Genomic DNA, 20,059 nt, shown 5'->3' on the forward strand with positions numbered 1-20,059 from the left:
CTTTATCTGTATACTGTTTGAAAGTAACTTAAATGGGACTCATGGGTTGTGTCATAAACCCATCATTTGACGTCCTCCAATGAGAAATTGCGACCTCAGCTTTATCACAATTTAAGAGAAGAAAACAAACACATTCAATCCCATCCAAATTTTTAAAAAATTAAAAAATTTCACTGCACATATATATAGATGTGATATGTTGTGTTTGTTTTCCTTTTCTTAAGTTGTATTAAGTTGAGATGTCAATATCTTATACGGGGCCAGAGTCTCTTTAAAAGCAGCTCTCTTGATGTTTTAGGGATAGGTTTGGTTACTTTTGGAGTCAGATTTGCACCAATTTCTTCACACTTGCGGCTTTTTAAATTATTTTTGAACAAAAATCCAATAAAGATTTTTCTTATATCCAATGAAAGTTTTAAAAGTAAGCTTATAAAGAAGGGATGCGAAATAGGTATAAAGAAGTGAGAGTAAATGTAGCATTACTTTTAACATCTAACTTGCATTGCATTTTGTTGTAAATCTCATCGTCCTGAGAAGTATTTGTTTGTTTCAGATCCACGGTATGGGATTTTTTGTATACAAATAAAGTGCGAATTTGAATAGATTCATTTGAAATAGTCATGACCTTCATTTGGCTTACATATGGTAAATCGAACCCATACTTTTAACTTTGCAGAAAGATTACTAGTTTCATGGCTATGGCCTCTGTATACACTCTCAACAGTTGTGGTTTAACGTGCGAGAGGTAAATCCAATGTTCTGACCTTCACCTTTTCCAGCCCTTTGCTGACACTCAGAAGTAATGGTGTATTGGTATAGTCTTGGTTCAATCAATTTGGGATCACTAAAATTAAGCCCTTTGGTCCCAAAAATTAAGGGCTGCGGGGTTGTATTTGACCTAAACAGGTGGGTTATGCATCTTAAATTGGTCCCGCAGCCTCTTGTGTTGTCTAAATCTCAGTGAAATTCAAATATTGTAATTCTTGGGGATGCTCATAATTTTCTTGTTCGTAGAATTTCTATACAATTTTGAGATACTTTCCTGTTGTTATTGCTTGAATTTTCTTGATTAATAGTTGTTAGAGAAATGGCATATGATTAACTATTTTAATTACTCTATACAAAACAAAAGCAAAAACAAAAAGGAAATAAAAGGAAAGACTTCTACAGTTCTACTGGGAAATTGTAAGAGATGGGGGGAGTCTTATGCATAACAAAACTTGTTTAGTGATAATCTCATGGAGGATCAAGATTTTCTTTTCACCTGCAATTGTATTTTCTCAATTTTTGTGTTCACAGGAGATAAAATGATTGACTTTTAATACAGAATTTTGAGTTAAGGTGTCACTGTACATAGTAACAAACAATAGGGAAAGCAATACCATGGAAATTCCTGAAAAACAAGTGGGGTGTAATGAGGTGTGAGAAGTAAGATTCATAGAAGAAGAAAAAAAAAAGTTTGGTGAGGGAAAAAAAACCAACGACTAGAAAACACATAGGATTCTTCCCTTCTTCCCTTCCCAGTCAGTCTTCACTCTTGGTAGCAGTACTCAGTGTTTTCTTTGTAGTCTCTTTCGGACTACATTTCTGGCGGTTTTGTAGATCTAAATTTAAATCTAGTTTTTCAAACTCAGATATACTTGTCTTTACCAGCTAAGGCGTGTCTTATCGGGAATGTCTACGATGCCGTACTCCTTTGCTGCTGCTTGTATTGAGAATTTTGCTTTTTTCGTTTTTCATTTTATTTTTTTGTTATTTTTGTCTTGGTCTTTGGGTTAAGGACGTGAGTTGTTTTCCTGACCTTTTAGGCCGAAGAGGAGTAGATCGGTGTGGGGATTATCTCTCACAGCCGGTAAATAAAGTTTGAGATTTTGGGCTACCCATATCTTAGATCTACCATGTTTGGAGTAGATCTGTTTCATAATTATAATTGTACATGAGTTAACGGAAGTTGAAGTCATAGATAGTACTTGATTGTAAGAATTTTCTTGTTATATATATGATTTTGTAATCTCATAGTTTTTTGCTATAATTTATCAAATCTTTATGCTCTATGATGTAAGAGTTTTATACTTTTATACTTTTGATCATTTATTAATGAAATCTGACAAGATTCCCGGTCAAAAAAAAATAAAAAATTGAGGTGTGCGAAACTATTGTCCCACATGACATGGCACATGTGAGAAACTATTACTCTTAATATTATATGGTTATCTAATCCTATTAGACTAGTCAAATAAGAGAAGCGGTTTCATAGACTCTTATTTTGGTGGGAAGCGGAGTTATAGTTAGAACAAGGAAATCGTTCTCTCTCTAACCTATAAAATTACACAATAGGATCAATTGAGATAAATATTTTTTAAAATCATTTTTGACGCTTACCTTTTCAGATCAAGATTCAATGAAGGTTTTGTATGTCTTGAAAATCATGACGGCTAATGTTATATACATTTATTTTACATGAAAAAGTAAGAAAAAGGTGGAGAGAGCAAAGCACAATAGTCCTTTTAAAAAAACAGTAACAAAACAATGGTGGATATTACATCTACAATTAGCTTTGACTAATGCTATGAACACTTGGTAAGAGCTTTTTGTTTAAGGGGGAGATTGTTAAGTGTAAAAATGTGAGTGAAAATAATTAAATCTCACATTAAAAATATATTATAAAAGTGAGTCGTCATTATAATACAATTGGGCTTCAACCTATTAACCTAAACTCTTTTGGGGATCATGCATCGAGAATTGGGCCCTATTTTACCAATCAATAACTCAAAGATTCAAGCAATTGGACACAAATCACAATCAACCTAAGCAACAAATCACTTGCAAAAGTTGTTCTGCTGATGACGTTTTCCTAAACAAACATCAACATCCGTATTGGTTGTGTTCTTCCTTAAAGGCTTGCCAACTGTTCTAGATTTCACACAAATCTTCCTAAACATATCTCAGGAAAAAATTCATCGTTTTAATATGTGGTCGGACAGTTCAAAATTTATTTAAACTTTATTATATTAATTGTTCAAATCGCTAATGATTTAGACCGCTAATTAACTGGTGTGAATTCAATTCTTTGTTTGTGTGTTTAATTTTGGGTTACAATCACTATTTCCATTATCCCTCATTTGGATCACAATCAATCACTTCTAACATATCATCATCACCATTGTCTGCTTCTTCAAATGGGAAACCTCATGTTCAATGGGGGGGGGGACATGAGTCAACAAAGGGTTGTTTTTTCTCGTCGGTATGTTCAGGAAAAGCTACAGTGAGTATCCCCCCAATTGTTTCAACTTGTCGTGTACCATCGCACTGACATCCTTATCCAATGCCTTACCAATTCTTAAACTACAAGCTTCGAGACTTGTATATAAATTGACCACCATATGTAGACATGTTTGAATTTGAAAATTATTTTTATGTTTTAATGAGTGTTTTTGAATTTTGAATTATTTGTTAATATTTTATTTTAAATATAAAAAAAAAAACATTTTTAATTGATTTAGTTGTCACCCAAAAAGTAATTTTTTTTAAACATGAAATTATTAACATTTTTAAAGTTTTATTTATTTCGACGTAAAATATTTTTATTATTTTAGTGTCTATCTATGATCGGAAAATTTGGATAAATATTTTTATTTATTTAAAATATTTTTAGTTAATCGTAAAACATTCTCTTGCTTTCTTTGAAATGGTTTACATTTTTCACACACAAACTCCTCTCTTCGAATACCTTCTTCAATCGAACACTTATACCACGACACACCCAGGCGTCACATTCTCGTCTGCCGACACCAACTTATGAAAAAAAAAAAAAAAAAACATTTTACAGTTCCAAAATATTTTTGGTTGGTCGAATAAAGTTTTTTTAATATGGCTAAACACCAAAAAATGATATAAAAATGAAAAAGAAAATGATATAAGAATGATGTGACTTCTAAAATCATCACTAGCCACATCATTCTTAAAGTTATAAAAAAAAAAAAATCATCTAAGAAAGTTTTTCTACTTTTAACTTTTCATTCAAAAAAAAAAAGAAAAAAAAAAGAAAAAACTAGCAGTGTTGTACACGTGCGGACGAGGAGATAAGTAGATTGTAACGACTGTGTTTGGCATTGGAATAGAAAAAAGGGAATGAAACGATACTGTAGCAGATTTGATTGATATGAAAGAAAAAAAAGTAAGGATATTTTGTATAAAAAATTGAAAAAATTTATTTTGTAGTTATTTTTTTATTTGAATAGTAATAAAACGTAATTGATGTGATTAAAAATAATAATTTTTAAATTAATTTTAAGAATGTTTTTCTTAAAATTTTTGAGTCCCGTATTATCCGGCCTTTGCCCAACAAAGCCAACAGTGACAGGTTGGACCCGACAAATTAGGTAACCAGTAGATAATCAGAGTTGACTTTAGATTGAAGGGAAGCACCAGTCAACACCACGTGGGGCCTTCTTGTATGATTCCTTGACACGGTGACACCCGGATGACTATAATAACGATATGCAAAGAAAATCACATCAAATACAATTTTTTTTTAAGTAGAACAAATACATATTTTTGTTAATGTTATTTAATAACATGTGATACGACTGCTAGATAATTTAATTTAATGATTAATAAAATTAACTAAAATGTTATTTTAGCTAGTGGGGCTAGCCAAAAAAAAAAAAAAAAAAATCCTATACGATTAGTCAATTTGACTAAAAAATTGGCTAGTTGTTACGGTGCTGAGGAAAAAAAAAAAAAAAAAAAAGGTTCCTATAGCACTAGTCACTTTAATAATGCATAATGAAAAAATCAATTTGATTCTTACTTCTTTTTGAAAATTGTAAAGTAAGTAAACAAAGAAAGCATATTTTTAAAGGAATGATGAAAGTGAATAATTAAAACGCTGAGTCAGAAGTAAGTGCTTTAGAAAAAGGATTTGGACCAAGTGCCGTTAAAAAAATATGTGTTTCAACAATTTGTTTAAAATCACACTTTTTATTTATGAAATCGAATTAGGATCTTCTGGAGAATATCGAGTTAAGTATAGTGGAATGGTATTTTTGTCTCCGTAAAAAAACAAAAATACCTCTAAATTATAACTAACTAAATATTATCAAATTTAATTGAAATGGAGAGGATTATGTTTCTATGAAATCGCAATGTCAAACGCATCGTAAAACTATTTATTGAACACCTATTTCAAATTTAATTGAAATAGGTATTCTTATAGGCACGCCAAAATAAAATAACTCTCCTTCTTGCTGTTTTGAATGAAAAAAGAGTGTTGAGATTTAATTTTGCTTTCGTTTTCTTTTAGTTATAAAGAAATGGAGATTAAATGGGAAAAGTTGAAAAAACTATAGCAGTGTACGTGGTGTATTTAAAGCACAGGAGCCAATCAAACCACTGCAAATACTACTACTGGTGTTGTAGATGTGGCAGTGTGGCTCTTCGCTGAAGCTTCCTCTTCTGTCTCTTCTACTCAACGCTTCCCAAATATTCAATACTCGGTATTTAATAAGACCTCTCCAACCCACTCACGTCTCTTCCAGAAACCCAGACCTCAGCAACAACGGCGTTGTCTAAATGGCAGCTATTGATGACTTGGTCAAGGAAGGCATGCACGGGGACTGGGCATTTTCAACTTTGAATACGAATTCTTAGACCATTCTTCTTCTTCTTCCTCTTCTTTCTGACTTTTTCTTGGATGGGGGAAGAGGGTGCCGAGAAGCCCATGGAGATGAGGGCGTTGGAGGCGTTGGGGAAAGGCTTCGATTTCGCCAGTGATTTCAGGCTCAAGTTTGCCAAGGGCGGTGGAAGGTTGGTGGTTGTCGATGAGCTTAACAAGAGGGACGTTGTCATTCCTGGCGGTGCCACCATTTCAGGAGTTCCCCAAGATATTCGATTTGATAAAGGGGATCGTCTCCGCTTCAAGTCCGATGTGCTTGAATTCAACCAGGTATTTTTTATTTTTTATTTTTTATATTTTTAATATGCGTCTGTAGAGGTTTGATTAATGTGGCAATGCTAAAAAAAAGAAAAAAAAGAAAATCTTATTGTGGGTCAAGCGGAGCCAAGCAGAAAATGAGCAAAGAACTCCTATCTGCCTCTGGAGGAACAGCACTGGGTTTCACAAGGTAGAAAGGGCTTATTTGAATCTGGCAAGAATCAGAGGAGTATTTTGTCATGAATATTGGCTGGAGAGCTTGGCTATTTGTTGGAGTCTTCCAGTTCGACTCTGTGATTCAAGTATGTATTGGAGGCATTACTTGTGAGAAGGGCACTTAAAACCAGATTTTGTCGACCAGAAGCTATGGTTAAAAGGACCACGTAAATCGTAACGTTGGTAAAGCGGAGCCTTTTAATGATAATTGCCGACTGTGATTGGGAAAAGAGATTGAAAAACAATTTGTGATAGATAATTGTTGGGTATGCAGTCTAAAATGGATATGCTAGGAATTCCTGATTCTTCACGCTGTTATAGACTTTTATCTGCGGTAATTTCTGGACTTCCTCCTTCAAATTGGAAAGTTGAAGCATTTAATAGGACTTGATGAGCTAGTGCCAGCAGCGTCAGCATGGTGGTAGAGGATCAAAAAGTCGATTGCCAGGGAGTTTTTACTATTGATAAAAAGGGGCATGACGAAAGAGTTTGTAGGTATTGGTGGGGCTGATGCAATTTTCTTCGAACCATAAGAAGTTGTGGTAAAGGCTTTTGCCGAATATAAAAATGTTTTCTGCTCATAATAAAAATGATACATGAAGCCATTTTTGATGCCCAGATTTTGACCTCAGGTGGAACTTATTGGAGAACATATGTGTTGCACAAATTCTAAATCATGGTTATACGCTGGATCTTTTAACAATATATGACCTGCAGAAGAGAAAGTTGAAGGGGATCCAATGTCCCGGTAGCTTCCTCAAAGGAAAGCTTCTAGCTACAAATATGAGAATTACTATTGTGTTAGTAGTAGCCTTTTTAAAGAGAATAGTGTGGATTTGTAGGAATATGTTGTCAATTAAGGAGAAGTGCTACACAATCAAGGTTCAGGTTTGACTTAGAAATGGAAATACAGTTTTATGCCAAGTGTGTAGAGAGGTCATGATGAATGTGTTTGCAGTTCTAATATGCTTACGAGTTTCATGCTCCTGAAGGGGATGTGTAAAGATATCAATTCTAGTATCTACGACATTGGCGCGGTAATGGTGGGAAAAAAAAAAAATTCATTGCATAAGTTTGGCTAAGTTGTTAGCGAAAAAATAAACTAATAGGAGAGAAGATAAGAGAGAGTTATTATTTTAATCTGGTGTTTCCAATTAAACAAGGACAGAGGTTTCTCACATGTCTTGATGGAATCTACCAAAAAGTGAAGGGGGTGGGGAGAATAGAAAAGAAGTTGATGGACTGCTCTATGCTCAAAGTTAATAAAAGCTTCAGCTGCATATCGCAGCCCTGAAGAATGCTAATGGAAGGGTTAAAACAGCTGTTTGGCAATAATTTATTTATATGTCCAGTGTTATTGGTAGATCTTTACTCCAAGATTTTGATTGTCATCTAAAAACTACTGAAAATGAGAAAGATAAAGGGGTAGTGACCTTTTTAATAGCCTCACAGAATCGAAGGTGGATTTAATAAGAGGTCACTTTCAATGATTGTGAAGGTTAAAGACATTATCACTATGCTCCTTTTGCAACATCTTTTTTTGGGTTTCTGAGCACTTTAGCCATCAAGATTCAGTATTTTCATTCCCAAATAAGTCCTTGCAACCTGTAAAAACTTAATCCCTCGTACCTTTCCAATCCTTTGGCTGCTGAAATCTATCAAGATAGTAGCCTAAATGCCCTCTATTGGTGCATGCCCTTACCCACGTCATGTCATTTTGACATGGGTATGACAAGGTGAAGTGAAGGGTCCAGGTAACATTGCAGTGCTCTAAGATTTCGTAAGAGATTGTTATAGCTGGAAATTGGGAAGTAAAGGGTGAATCTGGTGCTAGATATATAGGGCTATTGTCCTGCAAATTGCGGTGGTAATTCTAGATATATATAGCTGTTGTTGTGCATTTTCATTTTAATTATGTATTTATTTGGCTGTGGAGTTGTGCAATTTAAATTTGGTGTGACCAATGATATACATTAGGTTGCAAAATGTTATCACAATAGTTACAGGCTGCTCATGGCATTGCATGTTTATGTTATTTCTTGATGTGAGATGTCTTTTGTGGGATTTTGATTTTTATATTCTTCCTGTAAGTGCAAATAAATGACTAGATATTGGGGTGGCATAATAGGTATTTTGGTATGATCTTGTGAAGACATTCTGTTTTTAAGCCTTATTTATAGCAAATTTTCCTATGTTTCATTACATGTCATTCTTTCTTTGCAGATGTCAGAGTTGCTTAATCAGAAATCTTCAATACGAGGAAAAATTCCGTCAGGCTATCTTAATGCTATTTTTGAATTAAGCGGGGACTGGTTTAATGACGCTGCAGACACCAAATATCTTGCTTTTGACGGATACTTCATCTCATTGTATTATCTGCACCTAACAGCATCTCCGTTAGTACTGCAAGAGGACGTAAAGAAGGCTGTTCCATCTCGTTGGGATCCTGCTTCACTGTCTAGGTGGTTTTCCCCATAATTCTATCTAATTATCATTTTGCATTAAGAATATCTCATTATGTATAAAAAATTGCACATATGATGGGAAGAATTATGCTTAAATTTTAACACACATAAAAAGAGAAGAATGCTTGCATAAATGCTGAATATCAGGACCATATCTAGATTATCCCTCCGAGGATCCCACTTCAGTAGGACTAGAGTAATTGCCTTTTTGTACTGAGTGAACTCATTAATACTTTCACTTGCATATATATCTTCCTGTCCTAATCATTTTCATTGTTGGGCTTGTCTCTAAGTTGAAGTAGGGTGAATTCTTCTTCACTCAACTACGTGCAAAACAAAATTTGATGCATTTGAGGTTTAACGTTATGGGAGTGCGTTTGATAATATACTTATTACTTATAAAAAAAAAAAAAAAATTATGGGAGGTAGAAGAGTCTGGAAAGTAAAATAATTTGGAGCTGAATGCATTTTAACAACATTATCTCGAGGCTGTTTTTTGTGCTGAAAGAATTCCTGATCTGATTGGCTGACTGCCTTAAAAATAGCTACCTTTTACTTGTAATCATTTACTTCTTTAACTGTGATTCTGTTTTTTCCCCTATTTTTTCGTTTCTAGGACATCTTTAATGCCTGTAAATTAAAATTTTGAAAGGTTCTATTTTCTGTATAGAAATAATTAAATAGTGCTTATGATGTGTTTATGTTCCAGACATATGGAAAAGCAATAACTTTCCATTGTGTAAACTCTGTAATAATGAAGATACCACTTGAGCATGAGGAGAATAAGAACTTTTGAAAAACTCTGGAAAATGCCAGTCAAAAAGCTATTGTCGGACTGGATTTCTATAGAACATAACAACTTGTCAACCATAGCATTTTTAGAGTCAACGGAATCACCTAGAGCTTCTTAACTACCTCTTGTGTTTCTAGATTTATGCTCTTCTTTTTCCACAACCCATATACTTCTTGTGTACATGGGTTGCGCCCCTCTGCTCGTTGTTTGAATATACATTATTTATCAAAAAAAAAAAAAAAAAATTTTTGATAAGTATTTATCAAAAAAAAAAAAAATTCGTCTTATATTCTTCAGATCTTATTTGTACTGTTTCTCCAGTTTTACAATTTCTTGATAGTTGTGTATCATACTTCTGATCTGCACCATATAATCCTAGAATTCTCTTTCCTTATTCCATACATTTTGTTTAAACCCCCAAGCTTTTTGAAATTTATGGTTCTTGTGGAAAAACCTATTTAAAAGGAAATTTAGGAACATAATATAATTTTGTTAGTTGTAGGATGTACATTTGAAGCTCATCATGCATTCCCTTGAATAAAGTGTAGTACTTTTATAACATTTGCATGCTTCTGCTTAAGCATAAATATATCCTCATACTAGTCGAGGACTCACAAGACATTTTCCTTCATAAAAAACATTTCATGCCGTGAATCCCTAAATATCCTTTGTTGAATTCAGAATCATTACGGTAGCACTCACCAAAGGCTCCATCCAAATAATCAAGCCCATGAGAGTGAAGTTATTAGTGTTCTACTCTTTTAACTTTTTATCATTCCTAAATGGGGATTAGACATTATAAACTTTACCTTCTTCCTAGCACCAAGTGACACATTCAGTTTCAAGTGGAATGATGAAAAACAGAAAGCAAAGATTAATTAAAAATGAAGGACACCCTTTCCCCCATCAAAAAAAAGAAAAGAAAAAAAAAAAGAAAAAAAGAAAAGAACTAGAAAGAAGCCATGTTTTAGTTGTCCTGATTGAAATAATGTGTAAATGAGTTGAAGGGGAAAGACTGAAAAACAGAATATAACAAAGAGATGTTTTGCCAACATCTAGTGTTAGTTGGACTTTGAGGGAATTTAGTTTGCCTCCTACTTGTCAAATTGAAGCTTCTTTTGTTTGTTTCTACTTGTTTGTGTTTTGTGTGTGTGTCATGTCGTGTGGTGGAGGGGAAGGGGATGGAATATCAGTTACTGAAAGCAGCTTTGTGATATAACATTTTTTTGAACTGGATGTTTATTAGTACCATCCTATTTAGGCTCACCTAGTTTCTTAATATTAAACAATCTACTAGATATGTTTTATTACTCCTCGAAGCATGTGGGGACAATGGGTCATGCTTGACCTTGGGCTGCTTTCGGAGATGGATGCTGATCAATTTAATTTTATTAGGCAGGTTCATCCAGACATATGGGACACACATGATAGTAGGAATGGCTGTTGGCGGTCAAGACTTACTTTGTGTTAAGCAGAAACCCTCCTCACCCATTCCTCCTGCCGATCTCAGAAGATATTTGGAAGACCTTGGAGATTTCCTATTTTCAGATCAAAGAAGCCCTTCACTATTAGAGAGGAAAACAAGAGATGGCAAACAGAAAGTATTGCACTTCATCCTACTATTTGATGTTGTAATTCATTAGATGTATATGATAAATGAATGTAATTTAATCCTATAGGTTCCCGAGGTCTTTAATCGTGTACTACATTCAAGCACAATGCAGTTGAGCAGTACTTCAGAAACATCAAGCAAGGATGTAAGCCAAGAACTCAAAAGTATCTAGTATATACTATGGGTAACAGTTGTGGCTTGTGGATCATATTTTAGTTTATTTTCCAACTTGGAACAGGGCCTCACTATCATTTGTTCAAAAAGGGGAGGGGATGTGTTCTTGCATGGTCACTCCCATTGGCTCCAGACAGTGCCTGCCAAACCTGAAGCAATTCTCTTCAAGTTTGTTCCTATCACCTCTTTACTTACCGGGATTCCAGGCAGTGGTTATCTTAGTCATGCAATCAACTTGTATCTACGCTGTAAGTGCTCTAATTCCTGTCGATAGAATAGAGTTAAATGTTAAGTTTTTTAGTTATTTACTAATATCCATTGCACAGTTTTCACTAATACATAACTATTACTCATGATTGTTTCTGGTTAAAATTTATATCTCGAAAGTTGGAAAATGTATTTTTGCAGGACTGCAGAGGCCAGTGAATGTAGAAACATTTGAGAAATTATATAAAGTATTGGTGAAAAGAAAGAAGAAAAAAAATCCAAAAAAAAAAGAAAAAACCTTATTGGCTTCATGTTGTTGTTATTGTTTTTTCAAACAATGACATGAAGATTTCTAAAGTGATAAGAGACAAATTGGCTTATCTTCCCCACAGGACTGACTATTGCAAAGAGCATAAGTTCCACTTGAACATTTATGAATTGGTAGAATTCATTGCAATATGGCATTGTAAAGTATCATATCACCTTTTCTTCATTAAGTTCCTATTTCATTTTCTGTATCTGTATATTAATTTCATGTAATAGTGCAGCTTTGACTTATCATTTGATTATCAAAAAACATAATGGGGCAGCTTTGATTCACTTATTCTTCTTCTTCCAGACAAGCCCTCTCCAGAGGATTTACAGCACTTCTTGGAGTTTCAAGTTCCTAGGCAATGGGCACCTATGTTTTGTGAGCTGCCCCTAGGGCATCAACTGAGAAAGGTGAATTGCCCTCACCTGCAATTCAGTTTCATGGGTCCTAAGATCTATGTCAGCTCTACCCAGGTACTCTCACCCTTTTTATATATGTCTGTATCCGCTAGCATACATGCACATGTTCTGTCAACCCTTTTGTGCCATTTATATAGGTCAGTCAGTTTTTATGTCTTGAATTTTGCTTGATAATATTCCATATAATCTACAAGTGGAAATAAAGGAGATAAAAGATCCTAAAAGCAAAAGCTTTTTGTCAAGAATTTTTTCTTTATTAATTCTTAGTTTACAAAGTATAGCTTCCAGCAAAAGAAACTTGCAATTTTATACCAAACAATAAAGCCCAACTTATTCAACTATCTTTCTTCTTTTTATTTTTAATTTTAATTTTAATTTTTAATTTTTAATTATTAATTTTTTTAATTTATTTAGTTTGCCATGATTTTCCCTTATGCCTTTTTGGCTGGTTATTAGAGTAAGAGACACATATGTGCGCAGGCACACACACATGCATCCAAACGTGCATATGCGTGCACACGCACATGCACAGAATTTTGGTTTTCCGAATGAGCCATTGGTTTCTTGTGCTGCATTAGTAGTTAGAAATTACCTGGTAGTAATATAGATGCAAAACCTCTTTATTAATAATGTAAATGTTAATGACTTAAATTGTTGTCTACGCTGATGACTTTAGATATGGCCATAGCTTTTTGAGTGGCATTCTCATGATTAATCCCCCTCTTTTTATATTTTATATTCTCTTGTTTCAATAATGGTTATGAGAGACTACAAACCACATACACACTGGATCATACTAAGTAAATTACAATAGTAGGGTTTCTGTAAATTGAAATAGGCTTACTACTATTTTGCAAGTAGGTGTTCCAAGGAAATTTTTACCAATTTAAAATTACCAGGGCCAAACGCAACAATAACAATATTAATAAAAAAAAATCCACATTATAAAAGCACTAGATAAACGTATCAAGCACATGGATTTTTGTTAACGAAATGGAAAACTTTTGAAGAACTCTTAAAAAAAAACCACTCTAGCAGCGCACAGCCACCAGCAAATTCCACTATAGAAGAAAATTGTTACAACCTGTTTAAGAACTTAACTCCTTTCCATGAAATGTTATAATGCAAGCCTGCCCTTACAGTAATGATTTTCAAAGTTTCAACTTTCAAAGAGAGTGTATCAGTACTTTTTCCCTTGAGTTAGCTACTTGTGCATGTTTCCTGAAAATGTTACCAATGTCTGGTTGGTACCTCTACCATCATAGTTCTAATGTGGTTCAGTTTTATGCCACTTCTATTCCATCATAGTTCATTTAATGTTGGATTACTATTTGTAAGAGTTGAGCAATATAAAACTTCAATTGTTCATTTTGGTAATTTTATGTTTATATTTTTTCTACCATTTCAGGTTTCCACTGATGAAAAACCGGTAGTTGGCCTACGCTTGTACTTAGAAGGGAAGAAATGCAACCGGTTGGCATTACATGTACAGCATCTCTCAAGCCTTCCAAATACAATGACCCTTTCTTTGGGTACCACAACCACAGGCAGCTCATTTCTCTGGCGAGGTTCTGATAATCATGAACTTTGTAACCAGTTCCTAGAACCTGTCAAATGGAAGAGATTCTCAAATGTGTGCACAGCAGTGGTTAAGCATGATCCCAGCTGGCTGCAGGGAGATTCAAGTGGTGTTTATATTGTAACCGGTGCTCAGCTCTTTAGTAAAGGAAAGTGGCCCAAGACGGTACTTCACCTACGTCTTCTCTTTACCCACTTACCTAATTGCTCCATCCGAAAGACAGAGTGGAGTGGTGCACCGGAAGGTTCTCGCAAGTCAAATTTCCTGATGAATCTGAGCACAACATTTACATTCACACAGCGGGCTGTTGCTGGTCCACAAAAGCACACTCCAAATATGCTGAACTCTGGTGTATACCCAGATGGTCCGCCTATACCTGTTCGTTCCACTAAGCTGCTTAAATACGTGGAGGCGGCGGAGGTGGTGCGGGGACCCCATGATGCCCCAGGGCATTGGTTGGTAACAGCTGCTAAGTTAGTCACCCAGGGTGGTAAGATTGGTTTGCATGTAAAGTTTGCTCTGTTAGACTATTGGTGAATTTTAGTTATCATTGTATAGTTAAAGGGAAATTAGTTCTTCTCATTGATTTTATTTGGTTGATTTGTCCATTTAAAAAGTTTTGAAACTGATGACATGTAGAATTGCTATAGCAGCGTATTTCTGTGCAGAAAATTACATTGGATGAGTGGCTTTTTTATAGGTGGATGTTGACGATTTTGTAAGCTGAGAGTCAGCTAAGTCTTGGATTTTCTTAATTGCAACTGCTTTGTAATGTGGCATCTTCTAGATTGAAACATAATAGATAAACAAAAACAAAGAAAAAGTACATGAATTTCCTGCCCAAATTCAGGCAAGAAATTTTAGGGAATCCCGGTCCCGGGGCAACGTATTTTTCTTCACAGCAAAATGGCTGTAAAAATTCTGTATTGATAACCTAGTATTCCTTTCTATCTTTCTGAGCTGTTTGAAAGAGACTACTTTCTTCGCCAGAATGGACAGGAAGTGACTGTTACAGGCATGCCCTCAAAAGTGAATAACAATTTGGTAAAGCCGATTGGATGGCCTGGACATAATGATAGTGGAATGTGATTAAAAAAAAAAAAGCACCAAGGCTTCATGAAATAATTCAGCTACATGCCAAGTGCAAGCCATGATAATGTCTGGTCAGAGGTCACAACCAAAACGAACAAATGAATACTGAAATATTTGGAGAAGCTGATGAAAGGAAAGCACATGTGGGGCTCTGGGCACCCAAAGTTAAATTCACTAACCCTAGTTCATAATTATTGTATTAAACATCCCATTTTATGCAATTGATAACGGTACTGGGCCTATTAAAGTAAGAATTAAAGTAACTAGAAATTACTCAAATGATTTGATTTTTCTCGTGTGATGGGATACCAAAATCTGGATGAGGATATATTCCTTTCACCGACTGGGACACCCCCAACGTGCAGCCACAGCTGCCATAATTTTCATACTACCGAACACACTCATGCTCTTAACTGCCATGATGATTCATATTTAGTTTTGCCAACAACTAAACAAAGCCTTGATTGATGGGAGTCTCAGATTGGGAATTGGATGTTTCAACGGATTGGCAATATTTGGTTTCGACAAGATTTTTGGTTGGGATAATTATTTATGAATTAATTATAAGCAACCAACTGACTATATTGAAGACTCTCTCTCCTCTCTCCCAAAAACCTTTGAAAGAGAAACTTCCCCTGCTCCGAGCTCGGACGTTCTTCCCTCCTCTCCTCCTCCCCAACCAAATGCCCCCCCCCCCCCCCCCCCCCCACCAGCCTCTTTAGACTGGTGTTTATCTTTTGTTGCGTTTATCCTTTTAGAGGCCAAATGTACATCCATTCATCCTCCTCTATCATCCACACACCACCATGGGTCTTTTACAGTAGATCCATGGTATCCTGGCTCTTTTCCGAAGAGTCATTTTGGTCTTTCATATTTTTCATATTCGAATTTAAGCTGTAACATAATCTGATCTGGTTGGGCTTCAAACTTACTGTCCTAGAAGGAGATCCCTCAACCGTTGTAAATATACCTCTTAGTCTCTACATTTCTCTTGGAAGCTGATCATTGTTAAAGTAATGGTTAAATAATTAAATTTAATTTTTTCTATCAGCTTAAGCTTTTGGGATAACTGATAATTTAACATGGTATCAGAGCCAAAGGAAATAGGATCGAACATTGACTCTGTCAATTTCACCCCCCATTTCAATTAAATATTTCACGTGTTGAGCCTCACCTATTAAAAATGAGTTTGAGCCCACACGTGAGGTGGAGCGTTAAAGATTAAATTTTCCTCTTCATATCAACTTAAGCTTTTGGGATAATTTACATCTTCCTATCAACTTAAGCTTTTAAGGTAACTATAATTTAACATTCAGAAGCTACGTTTTAGAACATCTCCAACAGTCTTTGTAAATTAGTTTTTTAGCATTTAGTCACTATGCCTTATTTTCTTGTTCCAGCAGTCCTTGTAAAATATAACTTTTCCCAACAATTACTACAGTAAGCTTTCATATTTGAATAGCTACTTTTAAGTAATATTTTATTATATTTTTTTCTTTCATTCTAGTTTTGGAATCTTTTCTCTCGTTCTCTCTCTTTATGGGGGAAGAAAAGGAAATTATAAAAAATAAAAAATAATACTAAAAATAATATTTAATTAGAGTAGATAATTAAAATAGATGTTCTATTGGAGTGTGTAATGAAAAACTAGTAGCTAAAATGAAAAAAGTTGTATTGTAAATAATTAAAATGAAAACCCTTGTTGGAGATGCTTTGGGTTCTGCTACAACCAACTTTGTTGGCAACATTCCTATTCGCCTTTCACCTTTGAGGTCTCCCTCTAGAGTAGTGGGAGGCTAGTGGTCCGTCTACATTGTGTTTTTTCATTGGTTTGCTTGAATTTGATTATATTTTTTCTGCTGTTTGTTGGTGTCATGTTGGATGTCTGTTGTTCTGTTTCTTCTGTTGTATTTACAAAAAGAAAAAAAAAAAAAAAAATGCAACCCTTAACTTTGGCCAAGAACCACCCTGTCCATGTCACATCATCCTAAACCAGAGGTGCTAGAACTATTGATAGGGGCTATAACAAACAGAGAGATAAGGAGATCAGGGTCACAAAGTAGTTTTCCCAATACAATTTTTTTAATGTTCTATTATGAGGATAAGGAACACTAGATGATTCCTGTAACATCTTTTTCTCTTTTCCTTTTCTTTTTCTAGATCCATTGGAGGAGGCAGCATGTGTTCATCATATAATAAAAGCGTTTGGACCACCAAAAAATTGACCTGCCCTTTGGCACTTTGCCCAAGAAAGCCTAAGCATGGTAGTTAAAAAAGCTAGACCTATTGGGTTCCATGGACCATATGTTTTTTGTCACTTGGGATCCATTTTCATCCCATCTTCACCCATTCAAGAAAACATCAACTAAATTTGAGACATCATGGGACTGAACTCCCACTCCTAGTACTACAGCTCAACCAAACACCAAAAAGGAAACTTGTAATTAGAAAAAACTTAAAAAGAAAGGTGAAGAAGAAGAAGAAGATGATGATGAAGAAGCATTCCATGTAGAGTGGTGCAGTTAAAATTGAATTAAAAATGGATTATCACTTGAACCATTTGTAATAATACAAGCACAACAAGCCAGAGGAAGAATCTTTCTCCAAAAAAGTGATTTCTTGAAGCACTACCAAGCCAGTGCCAATGAGATTCCAGATAAGAACATCAAAAGGGTTTTGGCCAGCTCTTTTGAATTTCAAAGCAGTAACTCACGTCCAAATAGCATTTGCCATCATCATCCACAAACTGAGAAAAAAACAAACAGAGCTAAATCAATGCAGGTATCTTTCTCTCTCTTTTTTTTTTTTTTTTTAAAAAAAAAATTCGGGTCAACAAGCAATTACCTTGGTTCTTGCATAATACGAGCCTCTTGCAAACAAGCCAGAAGGGGTAGTTTCTTCTTGCATTTCATACGTATAAGGCTGCTGCTGAGGACTAAAAGTTCCCAACATTCTCTTTGAATTCTCCACTGTCAAAAGAATTTCATGAGTAACTTAAAGAGGATAGTGTAAAGCTGTTGAATTGGTATGAATGCCAATGAAAGGCTGCTTCTATACCTCTCACTCCGGTCTTCCACACAACATTGGTGTATTTGAGGCCAGAGACAATGTTGTTGGAGACAGTGAAGGTAAATTTGATGCTGTACCGGCTTCCTTCCTTGAGGCTGAAGAGAGTGCTTTTAGAATTGTTAGCAAATGGAATTGGCAAAACCAGATCTGGCCGGCCCGGGGAGAGTATTGTGAGGCTTTGTATCTTCACTTCTGGCTCTTTAGTCTCTGATTTCAACAATAGAATGTAAATCTTTTAGAACATAAAACATTTGGAATTTTCTTTCCTTTTATTTTTTATGCCAAAAACCCTTTGAGAACTGAAATATATAGGCATATAATTTAGCAAACAATTTTGAGCTGTTTTCTGTTTTTTTAAAAACTATTTTGAAGAAACAGATGTCTTTCCCACTGAATCAGAAAGAAAAAAATGGAAAATAGGGTACAAATATCTGCAATGGGCTTCAATGGAAACAGAGAAAAGGGAGGAGTACCTCTGGCTGTGAGTAGTAGAGATTCTAAGACTAGTACAGTAGACACTGAAAAATGATCAGATTATATGGCACGTTGTCTTCTTAACTGAATTAAGAGTATATATACTTTCCATGCAATAGAGTCTTCATTGTAAACCCAAAAAGTGAGAGAGAGAGAGAGAGAGAAAGAGAGAGAGAGAGAGAGAGTACCTCCAACCGCAGAGAGATCAACACTTCCAAGAAGTTGTTCCTTCCATTTCCTCAAACTTTCATCATCCTTTAGGAAACAAAAAGAAAACCAATAAAACCAGACACCCAAAGTTTTGTTCAATCCACCCATGCAAATTAAACTAAAAAAAGAGAAGGAGAGCCAAATGCAGAGATAAAAAAGGAGTAAAATCATACTTTATCCTTCTCAAGCTGTTCCTTGAGAGAAACTTGAGGGCCAAGATCCAATTCCTTCTCAGACTTGATCAACTTGGCAACATGCTCTTCCTCTAGCTCATCATCATCATCATCGTCATCATCTTCATGGCCATCATCAGTGTGGGGAAGCTCATGACCTGGTACTTCATCACCAGCCTTGCTGTTCTTGTTATTCTTGAGCTCTTCTTCCTCCATTTGAGGATTGAAGGCAACTTCCTTGGTTGCGGAGATAGCTCCCACAGCAGCCGACATTGTCCTCAACGAAAACACCCCAAAAGAGTGAGAATTGAAGGAAGCTTCCTTCAACTTTGTGCCAAATTTAGACTTGGCTGCTTCTATATATGTTTTACTCTTTTTCTCTATCTGTCTTGGGGAAGAACGCTGGATTTGGAGGACCTCAGAAAATAAAAGAGTCTACTTTTGGAATAAGGTGGTGAAGGTAGATGATATAAAGCTTGGGGAGAAACCGCTAAAGATGGAGCAGGTGAGAGATAAAGTTATAGCTCAACTGTCAGGACCCTTTGTTTGGAATCCAATACTTATAACACATTGCATGCTACATAGCTCTACTATGGTCACTTCATTTTAAATGAACGGCTTAAAACGTAATGGCATGTAAGAGAGAAAGGTTGGTTGTGTTGGATGTCATCTGATTTGGTGAATGTAAATCTAATATGTCATTATATATAGGATACCTTTATTTACTTGTATAAATTGGTACCACAATTATGACACACCGCATCATTACTTATTCTAGTCAACATTTCTTTTTATTATATCCAATTATACTATCTTACTCCCTCTCTCTCTCTCTCTCTCTCTATATATATATATATATATATATTGATGCATAAAATTAACTAATGACCGCCTACACTTAGTTTTGATCCGGGATTCCAGCAAGACAATCAAAGTTAGAGTGGCGTGCCGCGAAGGGGGGAGGAGAGCGGCGGCGCCACCTCCGATGCTTAAATTAGTTAAGCATAGAGACGAAAATGAAGGAGATAGATTGAGATTAGGGTGTGCCGTCTATGATTGATTTTATGCATTAATTGTTAGTGTCGTATGTGGGAACAACAGCTAGTCTTAAAGGTAAAAGGCTACCCATGAGTAACAATATATATAAAAATTCTCTCCTCTTAGCTCGATCTATTCATATAGTTACAACTGGATAAGAAGAAAGGAATTAGGAGAAATGTATTGTGGAGTAAATTTTGGTCGGTCCCCACAGAAAAGCTCCACATGTACAGCATGCGGGCAACAAGAGAAACATCCAAGACTCTAATTTGATTCTGTGTCTGGTGGGC

The 20,059-nt window shown here is 35.3% G+C and overlaps 2 protein-coding genes across 2 annotated transcripts; one reads left to right on the forward strand and one right to left on the reverse strand.

Moving 5' to 3' along the window:
* The first annotated feature begins 5,433 nt into the window (after positions 1-5,433).
* LOC132177362 (MACPF domain-containing protein At1g14780) lies at positions 5,434-14,410 on the forward strand. The gene is made up of 7 exons (XM_059589643.2): positions 5,434-5,947; positions 8,375-8,613; positions 10,809-11,010; positions 11,089-11,166; positions 11,260-11,443; positions 12,022-12,188; positions 13,543-14,410. Exons 1-7 carry the CDS (start codon positions 5,696-5,698, stop codon positions 14,248-14,250), a joined length of 1,830 nt encoding a protein of 609 aa, XP_059445626.1. The 5' UTR covers positions 5,434-5,695; the 3' UTR covers positions 14,251-14,410.
* A 2,917-nt stretch (positions 14,411-17,327) lies between these two features.
* Positions 17,328-19,371, reverse strand: LOC132178668 (rho GDP-dissociation inhibitor 1). The gene is made up of 5 exons (XM_059591156.2): positions 18,732-19,371; positions 18,537-18,603; positions 17,863-18,081; positions 17,650-17,774; positions 17,328-17,551 (listed from the first exon to the last, which is right to left on the reverse strand). Exons 1-5 carry the CDS (start codon positions 19,002-19,004, stop codon positions 17,471-17,473), a joined length of 765 nt encoding a protein of 254 aa, XP_059447139.2. The 5' UTR covers positions 19,005-19,371; the 3' UTR covers positions 17,328-17,470.
* Between the last annotated feature and the right edge of the window lie 688 nt (positions 19,372-20,059).

The sequence above is a fragment of the Corylus avellana genome, chromosome 4, assembly GCF_965113065.1.
Source record: "Corylus avellana chromosome 4, dhCorAvel1.hap1.2, whole genome shotgun sequence".
NCBI lineage: Eukaryota > Viridiplantae > Streptophyta > Magnoliopsida > Fagales > Betulaceae > Corylus > Corylus avellana.